Source organism: Somniosus microcephalus, chromosome 13 (assembly GCF_052327205.1).
Source record: "Somniosus microcephalus isolate GS21.2 chromosome 13, FLI_Smic_1.0, whole genome shotgun sequence".
Taxonomy (NCBI): Eukaryota; Metazoa; Chordata; class Chondrichthyes; order Squaliformes; family Somniosidae; genus Somniosus; species Somniosus microcephalus.
This window is the reverse complement of record NC_140999.1, coordinates 105,184,276-105,201,949: the sequence shown is the minus strand read 5'-3', so window position 1 is coordinate 105,201,949 and position 17,674 is coordinate 105,184,276. Positions and strand designations below refer to the sequence as shown.

At 51.6% G+C, this 17,674-nt stretch overlaps 1 protein-coding gene across 1 annotated transcript in view; it reads right to left on the bottom strand.

The window, feature by feature from the left end:
• LOC147108520 (piezo-type mechanosensitive ion channel component 2-like) overlaps positions 1-17,674 on the bottom strand; it is a 318,148-nt gene that overhangs the window by 204,511 nt on the left and 95,963 nt on the right. Inside the window, 1 exon segment of the mRNA XM_086004280.1 lies at positions 516-723. Within this exon segment, the coding sequence (XP_085860406.1) occupies positions 516-723 (208 nt within the window).

The window sequence follows — 17,674 nt, the reverse complement described above, 5'->3', positions numbered from 1 at the left end:
AAGTGGAGGAGAAGCAACCGGGAAGGCGGCGAACACCTCGAGTCTCTTCGCTGGGAGCAAGCGCAAGGAGCGCACGTCAACCCAAGATCCCCACCCACCCGCCCCTTCAGCAACCGCCTGCCCCAACTGTGATAGAGACTGTAGGTCCCCCATTGGACTCATCAGACATCTGAGAACTCATTTTTAATGTGGAAGCAAGTCATCCTCGGTTCCAAGGGACTGCCTAAGAAGAAGAATATTTATCCCTCAACCAACAGCACCAAAAAACAGATTATCTGGTCATTTATCACATTGCTGTTTGTGGGAGTTTGCTGTGCACAAATTGCTGCTGTGTTTCCTACATTACAACAGTGACTACACTTCAAAAATATTTCATTTGCTGTAAAGCGCTTTGGGACATCCTGAGGTCGTGAAAGGTGCTATATAAATGCAAGTCTTCTTTTCTTTTTTGGTCACCATTCTTTTAAAATATATTTCAGAAGCACATGTGTATTCAATAACTGAATGATACAGACCTGCGAAACATAGCAGAATAGTCACAACAACTTTCCCTGCCACCATAATTAGATCTCCAATCATCTCTTTAAGCCCCATCATCAATAAAGCCAGCTTCTGAGTGAAGCTTGGTTCATTGCCTGCTTTTTCTTCTGCCGATGCTTCCTCCTCCTCGGAGTCCGACCCAGAGTCGGTCTCTTCTTCAGATTCTGTTTCTTCCACCTCTTCCTGAGTAGCGGAGAAGGTCAAAGTTAAACTTGATGGGTCAGTAGAAGGACGAAGCTACTGCACGGATAAACATGTTCTTGCTGGACTTTTCCAACTTAATTGCACAGGTATAAAAATTAATCCAAAAAAAGTTCAAAGAACTGTAGGTCCTTATCTCAAGGGAGTTGGAATACAACAGTTAGGAAGTGATGCTTCAGTTGTACAGAGCCTTGGTCAGACCCCATCTCATGTATCACTTTCAGTTTTGGGCACCAAACCTCAGGGAGGATACATTGGGCTTGGAGAGGGTGCAGTACAGATTCACCAGAATAATACCAGGGCTCAAAGGCTTAAATTATGAGGACGGGTTGCATAAATGTGTCAAGTATTGCCTTGAGTTTAGTAGGTTGATAGGTGATCTAATCGAGGTGCTTAAAATGATAAAGGAATACACAAGCCTGGGACTAGACCTACACAAACCTGGGACTAGACCTACATAAGCCTGGGACTAGACCTAGACAAAACTCGGACTAGACCTATACAAGCCTGGGACTAGACCTACACAAGCCTGGGGCTAGACTGACACAAGCCTGGGACTAGACCTGCACAAGACTGGGACTAGACCTGCACAAGACTGGGACTAGACCTGCACAAGACTGGGACTAGACCTACACAAGCCTAGGACTAGACCTACACAAACCTGGGACTAGACCTATACAAAACTCGGACTAGACCTACACAATCCTGGGACTAGACCTACACAAACCTGGGGCTAGAACTACACAAGCCTGGGGCTAGAACTACACAAACCTGGGGCTAGAACTACACAAGCCTGGGGCTAGAACTACACAAGCCTGGGGCTAGACCTATACCAAACTCGGACTAGACCTACACAAGCCTGGGGCTAGAACTACACAAACCTGGGGCTAGAACTACACAAGCCTGGGGCTAGAACTACACAAGCCTGGGGCTAGACCTACACAAGCCTGGGGCTAGACCTATACCAAACTCGGACTAGACCTATACAAGCCTGGGACTAGACCTACACAAGCCTGGGGCTAGACTGACACAAGCCTGGGACTAGACCTGCACAAGACTGGGACTAGACCTGCACAAGACTGGGACTAGACCTGCACAAGACTGGGACTAGACCTACACAAACCTGGGACTAGACCTATACAAAACTCGGACTAGACCTACACAATCCTGGGACTAGACCTACACAAGCCTGGGGCTAGAACTACACAAACCTGGGGCTAGAACTACACAAGCCTGGGGCTAGAACTACACAAGCCTGGGGCTAGACCTATACAAGCCTGGGGCTAGACCTATACAAAACTCGGACTAGACCTATACAAGCCTGGGACTAGACCTACACAAACCTGGGGCTAGACTGACACAAGCCTGGGACTAGAGCTACACAAACCTGGGACTAAACCTACACAAACCTGGGACTAGACCTACACAAGCCTGGGACTAGAACTACACAAACCTGTGACTAGACCTACACAAGCCTGGGACCAGATCTATACAAACCTGGGACTAGACCTACACAAACCTCGTACTAGACCTACACAAACCTGGGGCTAGACATAAACAATCCTGTGACGAGACGTACACAAGCATGTCACTAGACCTAAGCAAGCCTGTGACGAGACCTACACAAGCCTGGGAGTAGATCTACACAAGCCTGGGACTAGTCCTACACAAACCTTTGGCTAGAACTACACAAACCTGTGACTAAACCTACACAAACCTGGGGCTAGACCTACACAAACCTGGGGCTAGATCTACACAAACCTGGGGCTAGACCTACACAAACCTGGGGCTATAACTACACAAACCTGGGGCTAGACCTACACAAACCTGGGGCTAGACCTACACAAACCTGGGGCTAGACCTACACAAACCTGGGGCTAGACCTATACAAACCTGGGGCTAGACCTACACAAACCTGGGGATAGACCTACACAAACCTGGGGCTAGACCTACACAAACCTGGGGCTAGACCTGCACAAACCTGGGGCTACACCTACACAAACCTGGGGATAGACCTACACAAGCCTGGGGCTAGACCTACAAAAGCATGGTGCTAGACCGACACAAGCCTGGGACTAGACCTGCACAAGCCTGGGACTAGACCTACACAAGCCTTGGACTAGACCGACACAAGCCTGGGACTAGACCTGCACAAGCCTGGGACTAGACCAACACAAGCCTGAGGCTAGAAGTACACAAGCCTGGGACTAGACCTAAACCAGCCTGGGACTAGACCTACACAAGTCTGGGGCTAGAAAATCATAAACCTGGGGCTAGACATACACAAACCTGGGGCTATATCTACACCAACCTGGGGCTAGACCTATACAAATCAGGGGCTAGACCACAACAAACCTGGGTCTAGACCAATACAAACCTGGGACTAGACCTACACAAGCGTGGGGCTAGACCTACACAAGCCTGGGATTACACCTACACAAGCCTAGGATTAGACCTACACAGCCTGGGATTAGACCTACACAAGTCTGGGGCTAGAACTACACAAACCTAGGGCAACACCTACACAAACCTGGGAATAGATCTACACATGCCTGGGACTAGACCAACACAAGCCTGGGAATAGATCTACACATGCCTGGGACTAGACCAACACAAGCCTGGGAATAGATCTACACATGCCTGGGATTAGGCCAACACAAGCCTGGGAATAGATCTACACATGCCTGGGACTAGACCAACACAAGCCTGGGAATAGATCTACACATGCCTGGGATTAGGCCAACACAAGCCTGGGAATAGATCTACACATGCCTGGGACTAGACCAACACAAGCCTGGGAATAGATCTACACATGCCTGGGATTAGGCCAACACAAGCCTGGGAATAGATCTACACATGCCTGGGACTAGACCAACACAAGCCTGGGAATAGATCTACACATGCCTGGGATTAGGCCAACACAAGCCTGGGAATAGATCTACACATGCCTGGGACTAGACCAACACAAGCCTGGGAATAGATCTACACATGCCTGGGACTAGACCTACACAAGTCTGGGGCTAGAACTACACAAACCTAGGACAAGACCTACACAAACCTGGGACTAGACCAGCACAAGCCTGGGACTAGACCTCCACAAGCCTGGGACTAGGCATACACAAACCTGGGGCTAGAACTACACAAACCTGGGGATAGAACTACACAAGCCTGGGACTAGACCTACACAAACCTGGGACTAGAACTACAGAAACCTGGGGCTAGACCTACACAAGCCTCGGACTAGACCTACACAAACCTGGGTCTATAACTACACAAAGCTGGAGCTAGAAATACACAAACCTGGGACTATATCGACACCAACCTGGCGCTAGACCTACACAAATCTGGGGCTAGACCTACAAAAATCTGGGACTAGACCTACACAAGCCTGGGATTAGACCTACACAAGCCAGAGACTAGACCTAAACAAGCCTGAGGCTAGAAGTACACAAGCCTGGGACTAGACCTATGTCAGCCTGGGACTAGAACTACACAAGTCTGGGGCTAGAACTACACAAAGCTAGGGCTAGACCTACACAAGCCTGGGGCTAGGACGACACAAGCCTGGGACTAGACCTACACAAGCCTGGGACTAGACCTACACAAGCCTGGGACTAGTCCTACACAAAGCATTGGCTAGAACTACACATACCTGGGACTAAACCTACACAAACGTGGGGCTAGACATACTGAAACCTGGGGCTAGACCTACACAAACCCGGGGCTAGACCTACACAAGCCAGGGACTAGTCCTACACAAGCCAGGGACTGGACCTATACAAGCCAGGGACTAGACCTACACAAACCTGGGGCTAGAAGTACACAAGCCTCGGACTAGACCTACAGAAACCTGGGATGAGATCGACACAGGCCTGGGACGAGACCTACACAAGCCTGGGACTAGAACTACACAAGCCTGGGGCAAGATCTACACAAGTATGGGGCTAGACCTACACAAGCCTGGGACAAGACCTACGGAAGCCTGGGACTAGACCTACGCAAGCCTGGGAGTGGACCTACGCAAGCCTGGGACTAGACCTATGCAAACCTGGGACAAGGCCTACACACACCTGGGACTAGACCTACACAAGCCTGGGACTAGAACTACACAAACTTGGGACTAGAACTACACAAACGTGGGACTAGACCTACACACACCATGGACTAGACCCACACAAGCCTGGGACTACACCTACACAAACCTGGGGCTAGAACTACACAACACTCCGGCTAGAACTACACAAACCTGGGGCTAGACCTACACAAATCTGGGGCTAGACCGACACAAACCTGGGATTGGACCTACACAAACCTGGTGCTAAAACTACACAAACCTGGGGCTAGAAATACACAAACCTGGGACTATATCTACACCAACCTGGGATTTGACCTACACAAACCTGGGACTGGACCTAAACAGGCATGGGATTAGACCTACACAAGCCTGGGACTAGACCTAAACCAGCCTGGGACTAGACCTACACAAGCCTGGGGCTATAACTACACAAACCTAGGACAAGACCTACACAAACCTGGGGCTAGACGTACACAAACCTGGGAATAGACATACACAAGCCTGGGACAAGACCTGCACAAGCCTGGGACTAGAACTACACAAGCCTGGGATTAGACCTACACAAGCCTGGGACTAGACCTAAACAAGCCTGGTACTAGACCTACGCAAGCCTGTGACTAGACCTAAATAAAACTGGGACTAGATCTACAGAAACCTGGGACTAGACCTACGCAAGCCTGGGACTAGACCTGCGCAAGCCTGGGACTAGACCTACAGAAGCCTGGAACTAGACCTACGCAAACCTGGGATGAGACCTACGCAAACATGGGACTAGCCCTACGCAAATCTGGGACTAGACCTACACAAGCCTGTGACAAGACTTACCCAAGCCTGGGACAAGACTTACCCAAGCCTGGGACTAGACCTACACAAGCCTGGGACTAGACCTACACAAGCCTGGGCGTAGACCTACACAAACCTGGGACTAGACCTACACAAACCTGGGAATAGACCTACACAAACCTGGGACTAGACCTACAGAAGCCTGGGACTAGAACTACACAAACCTGGAACTAGAACTACACAAACCTTGGACGAGACCTACACAAACCTGGGCCTAGACCGACCCAAGTCTGGGAGTAGACGTACACAAGCCTGGGGCTAGACCTACACAAACCAGGGGCTAGACCTACACAAATCTGGGGCTAGACCTACACAAACCTGGGTCTAGACCTACACAAACCTGGGTGTAGACCTACACAAACCTGGGTCTAGACGTACACAAGCCAGGGACTAGACGTACACAAGTCTGGGACTAGACCTACACAAGCCTGAGGCTAGAAGTACACAAGCCTGGGACTAGACCTAAACCAGCCTGGGACTAGAACTACACAAGTCTGAGGATAGGTCTAAACAACCCTAGGACAAGACCTACACAAACCTGGGACTAGACATGCACAAGCCTGGGACTAGATCTACGCAAGCGTGTGACTAGAACTACGCAAGCCTGGGACCAGACCTACGCAAGCCTGGGACCTGACCTACGCAAGCCTGGGACCTGACCTACGCAAGCCTGGGACCTGACCTACGCAAGCCTGGGACCTGACCTACGCAAGCCTGGGACCTGACCTACGCAAGCCTGGGACCTGACCTACGCAAGCCTGGGACCTGACCTACGCAAGCCTGGGACCTGACCTACGCAAGCCTGGGACCTGACCAACGCAAGCCTGGGACCTGACCTACGCAAGCCTGGGACCTGACCTACGCAATCCTGGGACCTGAACTACGCAAGCCTGGGACCTGAACTACACAAGCCTGGGACCTGAACTACACAAGCCTGGGACCTGAACTACACAAGCCTGGGACCTGAACTACACAAGCCTGGGACCTGAACTACACAAGCCTGGGACCTGAAATACACAAGCCTGGGACTTGAACTACACAAGCCTGGGACCTGAACTACACAAGCCTGGGACTTGAACTACACAAGCCTGGGACCTGAACTACACAAGCCTGGGACCTGAAATACACAAGCCTGGGACTTGAACTACACAAGCCTGGGACTTGAACTACACAAGCCTGGGACTTGAACTACACAAGCCTGGGACTTGAACTACACAAGCCTGGGACCTGAACTACACAAGCCTGGGACTTGAACTACACAAGCCTGGGACCTAAACTACACAAGCCTGGGACTTGAACTACACAAGCCTGGGACTTGAACTACACAAGCCTGAGACCTGAACTACACAAGCCTGGGATTAGACCGACACAAACCTGGGACTAGTCCTAGACAAACCTGGGACTAGACATACACAAACCTGGGACTAGACATACACAAACCTGGGACTAGACATACACAAACATGGGACTGGACCTAAACAAGTGTGAGAATAGAGCTAGACAAACCTGGGACTAGACCTACACAAGCCTGGGACCAGACTTAAAAATGCCTGGGACCAGACCTACACAAACCTGGGATTAGACCTACACAAACCTGGGATTAGACCTACACAAACCTGGGATTAGACCTACACAAACCTGGGACTAGACCTAGACAAACCTGGGACTAGACATACACAAACCTGGGACAGGACCTAAATATGTCCGAGACTAGACCTAGACAATCCTGGGAATAGTCCTGCACAAGCCGGGGACTAGACCTACACAAACTTGGGACTAGAGCTACACAAGCCTGGGACTAGCCTTAAACAAGCCTGGAACTAGACCTACACAAACCTGGGACTAGACCTACACAAGCCCGGGACTTGACCTACACAATTCTGGGACCACACCTACACAAGCCTGGGATTGGACCTACACAAGCCTGGGACTAGACCTACACAAGCCTAGGACTAGACCTACACAAGCCTGGGATTAGACCTACACAAGCCTGGGACTAGGCCTACACAAGCCTGGGACTAGACCTACACACGCCTGGGACCAGACCTACACAAGCCTGGGACCAGACCTACACAAGCCTGGGACCAGACCTACACAAGCCTGGGACCAGACCTACACAAGCCTGGGACCAGACCTACACAAGCCTGGGACCAGACCTACACAAGCCTGGGACCAGACCTACACAAGCCTGGGACTAGGCCTACACAAGCCTGGGACTAGACCTATACAAGCCTGGGACTAGACCTACACAAGCCTGGGACCAGACCTACACAAGCCTGGGACCAGACCTACACAAGCCTGGGACCAGACCTACACAAGCCTGGGACCAGACCTACACAAGCCTGGGACCAGACCTACACAAGCCTGGGGCTTGCCCGAAACAAGCCTGGAATTAGACCTACACAAGCCTGGGACGAGACCTACACAAGCCTGGGACCAGACCTACACAAGCCTGGGGCTTGCCCTAAACAAGCCTGGAATTAGACCTACACAAGCCTGGGACTAGACCTACACAAGCCTGGTACTAGACCTACACACACCCAGGAATAGATCTACACAATTCTGGGACCAGACCTACACAAGCCTGGGGCTAGACCAACACAAGCCTGGGACGAGAACTACACAAACATAGGACTAGAGCTACACAAGCAAGGGACAAGACCTACACAAGCCTGGGACGAGAACTACACAAACCTGGCACTAGGCCTGCAGAAACCTGGGACTGGACCAACACAAAAATTGGACTGGACCTACACAAGCCTAGGACTAGACCTACACAAGCCTGGGACTAGACCTACACAAGCCTGGGACTAGACCTAAACAAACCTGGGACTAGACCTGAACAAGCCTGGGACTAGAACTACACAAACCTGGGACGAGCCCTACACAAGCCTGGGACTAGACCTAGACAAACCTGGGGACTAGACCTGGACAAACCTGGGGACTAGACCTGGACAAACCTGGGGACAAGACATACACAAATGTGGGGACTAGACATACACAAACATGGGAAAGGACCTAAACAAGTCTGACACTAGACCTAGACAAACCTGGGATTAGTCCTACACAAGCCTGGGACAAGACCTACACAAAGCTGGGGCTAGAGCAACACAAGCCTGGGAGTATACCTACAGAAACCTGGGGCTAGACCTGCACAAGCCTGGGACTAGACCTACACAAGCCTGGGATTAGACCGACACAAACCTGGGACTAGACCTACACAAGCCTGGGACTAGACCTACACAAGCCTGGGACTAGACCTACACCAGCTTGGGACTACACCTACACAAACCTGGGACTAGCCCTAAAGAAGCCTGGAACTAGACCTACAAAAACCTGGGACTAGAGCTACACAAAACTGGGGTTAGAGCAACACAAACCTGGGAGTATACCTACACAAACCTGGGGCTAGACCTGCACAAGCCTGTGGCTACACCTGCACAAACCTGGGGCTAGACCTACACAAGCCTAGGATTTGACCTACACAAGCCTGGGACTAGACCTACACAAGCCTGGGATAAGAGCTAAACAAGCCTGGGACTTGAACTACACAAGCCTGGGGCTAGACCTACTCAAGCCAGGGATTGGACCTTAACAAACCTGGGGCTAGATCTGCACAAGCCAAGGACTACACCAACACAAGCCTGGGGCTAGACCTGCAAAAACCTGGGGCTAGAACTACACAAACCTGGGACTAGAACTACACATGCCTGGGACTAGACCTACGCAAATCTGGGACTAGACCTACACAAACCTGGGACTAGACTGACAGATACCTGGGACTAGACCTGCACAAATCCAGGACTAGACCGGCAGAAGCTCGGGGCTAGACCTGCACAAGCCTGGGACTAGACCTACACAAACATGGGACTAGAACTACAAAAACCTGGGACTAGACCTACACAATTCTGGGACCACACCTACACAAGCCTGAGACTAGACCTACACAAGCCTGGTACTAGACCTACACAAGCCTGGGACTAGACCTACACAAGCCTGGGACGAGAGCTACACAAGCCTGGGACCTGAACTACACAAGCCTGGGACTAGACCTACACAAGCCTGGGACTTGAACTACACAAGCCTGGGACTTGAACTACACAAACCTGGGATTAGACCGACACAAACCTGGGACTAGACATACACAAACCTGGGACAGGACCTAAATATGTCCGAGACTAGACCTAGACAATCCTGGGAATAGTCCTGCACAAGCCGGGGACTAGACCTACACAAACTTGGGACTAGAGCTACACAAGCCTGGGACTAGCCTTAAACAAGCCTGGAACTAGACCTACACAAACCTGGGACTAGACCTACACAAGCCCGGGACTTGACCTACACAATTCTGGGACCACACCTACACAAGCCTGGGATTGGACCTACACAAGCCTGGGACTAGACCTACACAAGCCTAGGACTAGACCTACACAAGCCTGGGATTAGACCTACACAAGCCTGGGACTAGGCCTACACAAGCCTGGGACTAGACCTACACACGCCTGGGACCAGACCTACACAAGCCTGGGACCAGACCTACACAAGCCTGGGACCAGACCTACACAAGCCTGGGACCAGACCTACACAAGCCTGGGACCAGACCTACACAAGCCTGGGACCAGACCTACACAAGCCTGGGACCAGATCTACACAAGCCTGGGACTAGGCCTACACAAGCCTGGGACTAGACCTATACAAGCCTGGGACTAGACCTACACAAGCCTGGGACCAGACCTACACAAGCCTGGGACCAGACCTACACAAGCCTGGGACCAGACCTACACAAGCCTGGGACCAGACCTACACAAGCCTGGGACCAGACCTACACAAGCCTGGGGCTTGCCCTAAACAAGCCTGGAATTAGACCTACACAAGCCTGGGACGAGACCTACACAAGCCTGGGACCAGACCTACACAAGCCTGGGGCTTGCCCTAAACAAGCCTGGAATTAGACCTACACAAGCCTGGGACTAGACCTACACAAGCCTGGTACTAGACCTACACACACCCAGGAATAGATCTACACAATTCTGGGACCAGACCTACACAAGCCTGGGGCTAGACCAACACAAGCCTGGGACGAGAACTACACAAACATAGGACTAGAGCTACACAAGCAAGGGACAAGACCTACACAAGCCTGGGACGAGAACTACACAAACCTGGCACTAGGCCTGCAGAAACCTGGGACTGGACCAACACAAAAATTGGACTGGACCTACACAAGCCTAGGACTAGACCTACACAAGCCTGGGACTAGACCTACACAAGCCTGGGACTAGACCTAAACAAACCTGGGACTAGACCTGAACAAGCCTGGGACTAGAACTACACAAACCTGGGACGAGCCCTACACAAGCCTGGGACTAGACCTAGACAAACCTGGGGACTAGACCTGGACAAACCTGGGGACTAGACCTGGACAAACCTGGGGACAAGACATACACAAATGTGGGGACTAGACATACACAAACATGGGAAAGGACCTAAACAAGTCTGACACTAGACCTAGACAAACCTGGGATTAGTCCTACACAAGCCTGGGACAAGACCTACACAAAGCTGGGGCTAGAGCAACACAAGCCTGGGAGTATACCTACAGAAACCTGGGGCTAGACCTGCACAAGCCTGGGACTAGACCTACACAAGCCTGGGATTAGACCGACACAAACCTGGGACTAGACCTACACAAGCCTGGGACTAGACCTACACAAGCCTGGGACTAGACCTACACCAGCTTGGGACTACACCTACACAAACCTGGGACTAGCCCTAAAGAAGCCTGGAACTAGACCTACAAAAACCTGGGACTAGAGCTACACAAAACTGGGGTTAGAGCAACACAAACCTGGGAGTATACCTACACAAACCTGGGGCTAGACCTGCACAAGCCTGTGGCTACACCTGCACAAACCTGGGGCTAGACCTACACAAGCCTAGGATTTGACCTACACAAGCCTGGGACTAGACCTACACAAGCCTGGGATAAGAGCTAAACAAGCCTGGGACTTGAACTACACAAGCCTGGGGCTAGACCTACTCAAGCCAGGGATTGGACCTTAACAAACCTGGGGCTAGATCTGCACAAGCCAAGGACTACACCAACACAAGCCTGGGGCTAGACCTGCAAAAACCTGGGGCTAGAACTACACAAACCTGGGACTAGAACTACACATGCCTGGGACTAGACCTACGCAAATCTGGGACTAGACCTACACAAACCTGGGACTAGACCGACAGATACCTGGGACTAGACCTGCACAAATCCAGGACTAGACCGGCAGAAGCTCGGGGCTAGACCTGCACAAGCCTGGGACTAGACCTACACAAACATGGGACTAGAACTACAAAAACCTGGGACTAGACCTACACAATTCTGGGACCACACCTACACAAGCCTGAGACTAGACCTACACAAGCCTGGTACTAGACCTACACAAGCCTGGGACTAGACCTACACAAGCCTGGGACGAGAGCTACACAAGCCTGGGACCTGAACTACACAAGCCTGGGACTAGACCTACACAAGCCTGGGACTTGAACTACACAAGCCTGGGACTTGAACTACACAAACCTGGGATTAGACCGACACAAACCTGGGACTAGTCCTAGACAAACCTGGGGCTAGACCTAGACAAACCTGGGACTAGACATACACAAACATGGGACTGGACCTAAACAAGTTTGAGAATAGAGCTAGACAAACCTGGGACTAGACCTACACAAGCCTGGGACCAGACCTACACAAGCCTGGGACCAGACCTACACAAGCCTGGGACTAGACCTACACAAGCCTGGGACTAGACCTACACAAGCCTGGGACTAGACCTACACAAGCCTGGGACCAGACCTACACAAGCCTGGGACCAGACTTAAAAATGCCTGGGACCAGACCTACACAAACCTGGGATTAGACCTACACAAACCTGGGATTAGACCTACACAAACCTGGGACTAGACCTAGACAAACCTGGGACTAGACATACACAAACCTGGGACAGGACCTAAATATGTCCGAGACTAGACCTAGACAATCCTGGGAATAGTCCTGCACAAGCCGGGGACTAGACCTACACAAACTTGGGACTAGAGCTACACAAGCCTGGGACTCGACCTACACAAACTTGGGACAAGACCTACACAAAACTAGGGCTAGAGCAACACAAACCTGGGACGAGAACTACACAAGCCTGGGACTAGCCTTAAACAAGCCTGGAACTAGACCTACACAAGCCTGGGACTAGACCTACACAAGCCTGGGACTAGACCTAAACAAACCTGGGACTAGACCTGAACAAGCCTGGGACTAGAACTACACAAACCTGGGACGAGCCCTACACAAGCCTGGGACTAGACCTAGACAAACCTGGGGACTAGACCTGGACAAACCTGGGGACAAGACATACACAAACGTGGGGACTAGACATACACAAACATGGGAAAGGACCTAAACAAGTCTGACACCAGACCTAGACAAACCTGGGACTAGTCCTACACAAGCCTGGGACAAGACCTACACAAAACTGGGGCTAGAGCAACACGAGCCTGGGTGTATACCTACACAAACCTGGGGCTAGACCTGCAGAAGCCTGGGACTAGACCTACACAAACCTGGGATTAGACCGACACAAACCTGGGACTAGCCCTAAAGAAGCCTGGAACTAGACCTACAAAAACCTGGGACTAGAGCTACACAAAACTGGGGTTAGAGCAACACAAACCTGGGAGTATACCTACACAAACCTGGGGCTAGACCTGCACAAGCCTGTGGCTACACCTGCACAAACCTGGGACTAGACCTACACAAGCCTAGGATTTGACCTACACAAGCCTGGGACTAGACCTACACAAGCCTGGGATAAGAGCTAAACAAGCCTGGGACTTGAACTACACAAGCCTGGGGCTAGACCTACTCAAGCCAGGGATTGGACCTTAACAAACCTGGGGCTAGATCTGCACAAGCCAAGGACTACACCAACACAAGCCTGGGGCTAGACCTGCAAAAACCTGGGGCTAGAACTACACAAACCTGGGACTAGAACTACACATGCCTGGGACTAGACCTACGCAAATCTGGGACTAGACCTACACAAACCTGGGACTAGACCGACAGATACCTGGGACTAGACCTGCACAAATCCAGGACTAGACCGGCAGAAGCTCGGGGCTAGACCTGCACAAGCCTGGGACTAGACCTACACAAACATGGGACTAGAACTACAAAAACCTGGGACTAGACCTACACAATTCTGGGACCACACCTACACAAGCCTGAGATTAGACCTACGCAAGCCTGGTACTAGACCTACACAAGCCTGGGACTAGACCTACACAAGCCTGGGACGAGAGCTACACAAGCCTGGGACCTGAACTACACAAGCCTGGGACTAGACCTACACAAGCCTGGGACTTGAACTACACAAGCCTGGGACTTGAACTACACAAACCTGGGATTAGACCGACACAAACCTGGGACTAGTCCTAGACAAACCTGGGACTAGACCTAGACAAACCTCGGACTAGACATACACAAACATGGGACTGGACCTAAACAAGTTTGAGAATAGAGCTAGACAAACCTGGGACTAGATCTACACAAGCCTGGGACCAGACCTACACAAGCCTGGGACCAGACCTACACAAGCCTGGGACTAGACCTACACAAGCCTGGGACTAGACCTACACAAGCCTGGGACCAGATCTACACAAGCCTGGGACCAGACTTAAAAATGCCTGGGACCAGACCTACACAAACCTGGGATTAGACCTACACAAACCTGGGATTAGACCTACACAAACCTGGGACTAGACCTAGACAAACCTGGGACTAGACATACACAAACCTGGGACAGGACCTAAATATGTCCGAGACTAGACCTAGACAATCCTGGGAATAGTCCTGCACAAGCCGGGGACTAGACCTACACAAACTTGGGACAAGACCTACACAAAACTAGGGCTAGAGCAACACAAACTTGGGACGAGAACTACACAAGCCTGGGACTAGCCTTAAACAAGCCTGGAACTAGACCTACACAAACCTGGGACTAGACCTACAGAAGCCTGGGACTAGACCTACACAAGCCCGGGACTTGACCTACACAATTCTGGGACCACACCTACACAAGCCTGGGATTGGATCTACACAAGCCTGGGACTAGAGCTACACAAGCCTGGGACTAGACCTACACAAGCCTGGGACCAGACCTACACAAGCCTGGGACCAGACCTACACAAGCCTGGGACCAGACCTACACAAGCCTGCGACTTGCCCTAAACAAGCCTGGAATTAGACCTACACAAGCCTGGGACTAGACCTACAGAAGCCTGGGGCTAGACCAACACAAGCCTGGGACGAGAGCTACACAAACCTAGGACTAGAGCTACACAAGCAAGGGACAAGACCTACACAAGCCTGGGACGAGAACTACACAAACCTGGCACTAGGCCTGCAGAAACCTGGGACTGGACCGACACAAAAATTGGACTAGACCGACACAAGCCTAGGACTAGACCTACACAAGCCTGGGACTAGAGTTACTCAAGCCTGGGACTAGAGTTACACAAGCCTGGGACTAGAGTTACACAAGCCTGGGACTAGACCTACACAAGCCTGGGACTAGACCTAAACAAACCTGGGACTAGACCTGAACAAGCCTGGGACTAGAACTACACAAACCTGGGACGAGCCCTACACAAGCCTGGGACTAGACCTAGACAAACCTGGGGACTAGACCTGGACAAACCTGGGGACAAGACATACACAAACGTGGAGACTAGACATACACAAACATGGGAAAGGACCTAAACAAGTCTGACACCAGACCTAGACAAACCTGGGACTAGTCCTACACAAGCCTGGGACAAGACCTACACAAAACTGGGGCTAGAGCAACACGAGCCTGGGAGTGTACCTACACAAACCTGGGATTAGACCGACACAAACCTGGGACTAGACCTACACAAGCCTGGGACTAGACCTACACAAGCCTGGGACTAGACCTACACCAGCTTGGGACTCCACCTACACAAACCTGGGACTAGCCCTAAAGAAGCCTGGAACTAGACCTACAAAAACCTGGGACTAGAGCTACACAAAACTGGGGTTAGAGCAACACAAACCTGGGAGTATACCGACACAAACCTGGGGCTAGACCTGCACAAGCCTATGGCTACACCTGCACAAACCTGGGGCTAGACCTACACAAGCCTAGGATTTGACATACACAAGCCTGGGACTAGACCTACACAAGCCTGGGACTAGACCTACACAAGCCTGGGATAAGAGCTAAACAAGCCTGGGACTTGAACGACACAAGCCTGGGGCTAGACCTACTCAAGCCAGGGATTGGACCTTAACAAACCTGGGGCTAGATCTGCACAAGCCAAGGACTACACCAACACAAGCCTGGGGCTAGACCTGCAAAAACCTGGGGCTAGAACTACACAAACCTGGGACTAGAACTACAAAAACCTGGGACTAGACCTACACAATTCTGGGACCACACCTACACAAGCCTGAGACAAGACCTACACAAGCCTGGTACTAGACCTACACAAGCCTGGGATTGGACCTACACAAGCCTGGGACGAGAGCGACACAATTCTGGGACCAGACCTACAGAAGCCTGGGACTAGCCCTAAACAAGCCTGGAACTAGACCTACACAAGCCCGGGAATAGACCTACACAATTCTGGGACCAGACCTACACAAGCCTGGGGCTAGACCAACACAAGCCTGCGACTAGACCTGCACCAGCCTGGGGCTAGACCTGCACAAGCCTGGGATTAGCCCTACACAAGCCTGCGACTAGGCCTACACAAGCCTGGGACTAGACCTACACAAGCCTGGGACTAGACCTACACAAGCCTGGGACTAGACCTACACAAGCCTGGGACTAGACCTACACAAGCCTGGGACTAGACCTACACAAGCCTGGGACTAGACCTACACAAGCCTGGGACTAGACATACACAAGCCTGGGACTAGACCTACACAAGCCTGGGACTAGACCTACACAAGACTGGGACTAGACCTACACAAGCCTGGGACTAGACCTACACAAGCCTGGGACTAGACCTACACAAGCCTGGGACTAGACCTACACAAGCCTGGGGCTAGACCTACACAAGACTGGGACTAGGCCTACACAAGCCTGGGACTAGACCTACACAAGCCTGGGACTAGACCTACAGAAGCCTGGGACTAGCCCTAAACAAGCCTGGAACTAGACCTACACAAGCCCGGGAATAGACCTACACAATTCTGGGACCAGACCTACACAAGCCTGGGGCTAGACCAACACAAGCCTGGGGCTAGATCTACACAAGCCTGCGACTAGACCTGCACCAGCCTGGGGCTAGACCTGCACCAGCCTGGGACTACACCTACACAAGCCTGGGACTAGACCTACACAAGCCTGGGACTACACCTACACAAGCCTGGGACTACACCTACACAAGCCTGGGACTACACCTACACAAGCTTGGGACTACACCTACACAAGCCTGGGACTTGCCCTACACAAACCTGGAATTAGACCTACACAAGCCTGGGACCAGACCTACACAAGCCTGGGGCTAGACCAACACAAGCCTGGGACGAGAGCTACACCAACATAGGACGAGAGCTACACAAGCAAGGGACAAAACCTACACAAGCCTGGGACGAGAACTACACAAGCCTAGCACTAGGCCTGCAGAGACCTGGGACTGGACCGACACAAAAATTGGACTAGACCTACACAAGCCTAGGACTAGACCTACACAAGCCTGGGACTAGAGTTACTCAAGCCTGGGACTAGAGTTACACAAGCCTGGGACTAGAACTACACAAACCTGGGACGAGCCCTACACAAGCCTGGGACTAGACCTAGACAAACCTGGGGACTAGACCTGGACAAACCTGGGGACTAGACCTAGACAAACCTGGGGACTAGACCGAGACAAACCTGGGGACAAGACATACACAAACCTGGGGACTAGACATACACAAACATGGGAAAGGACCTAAAC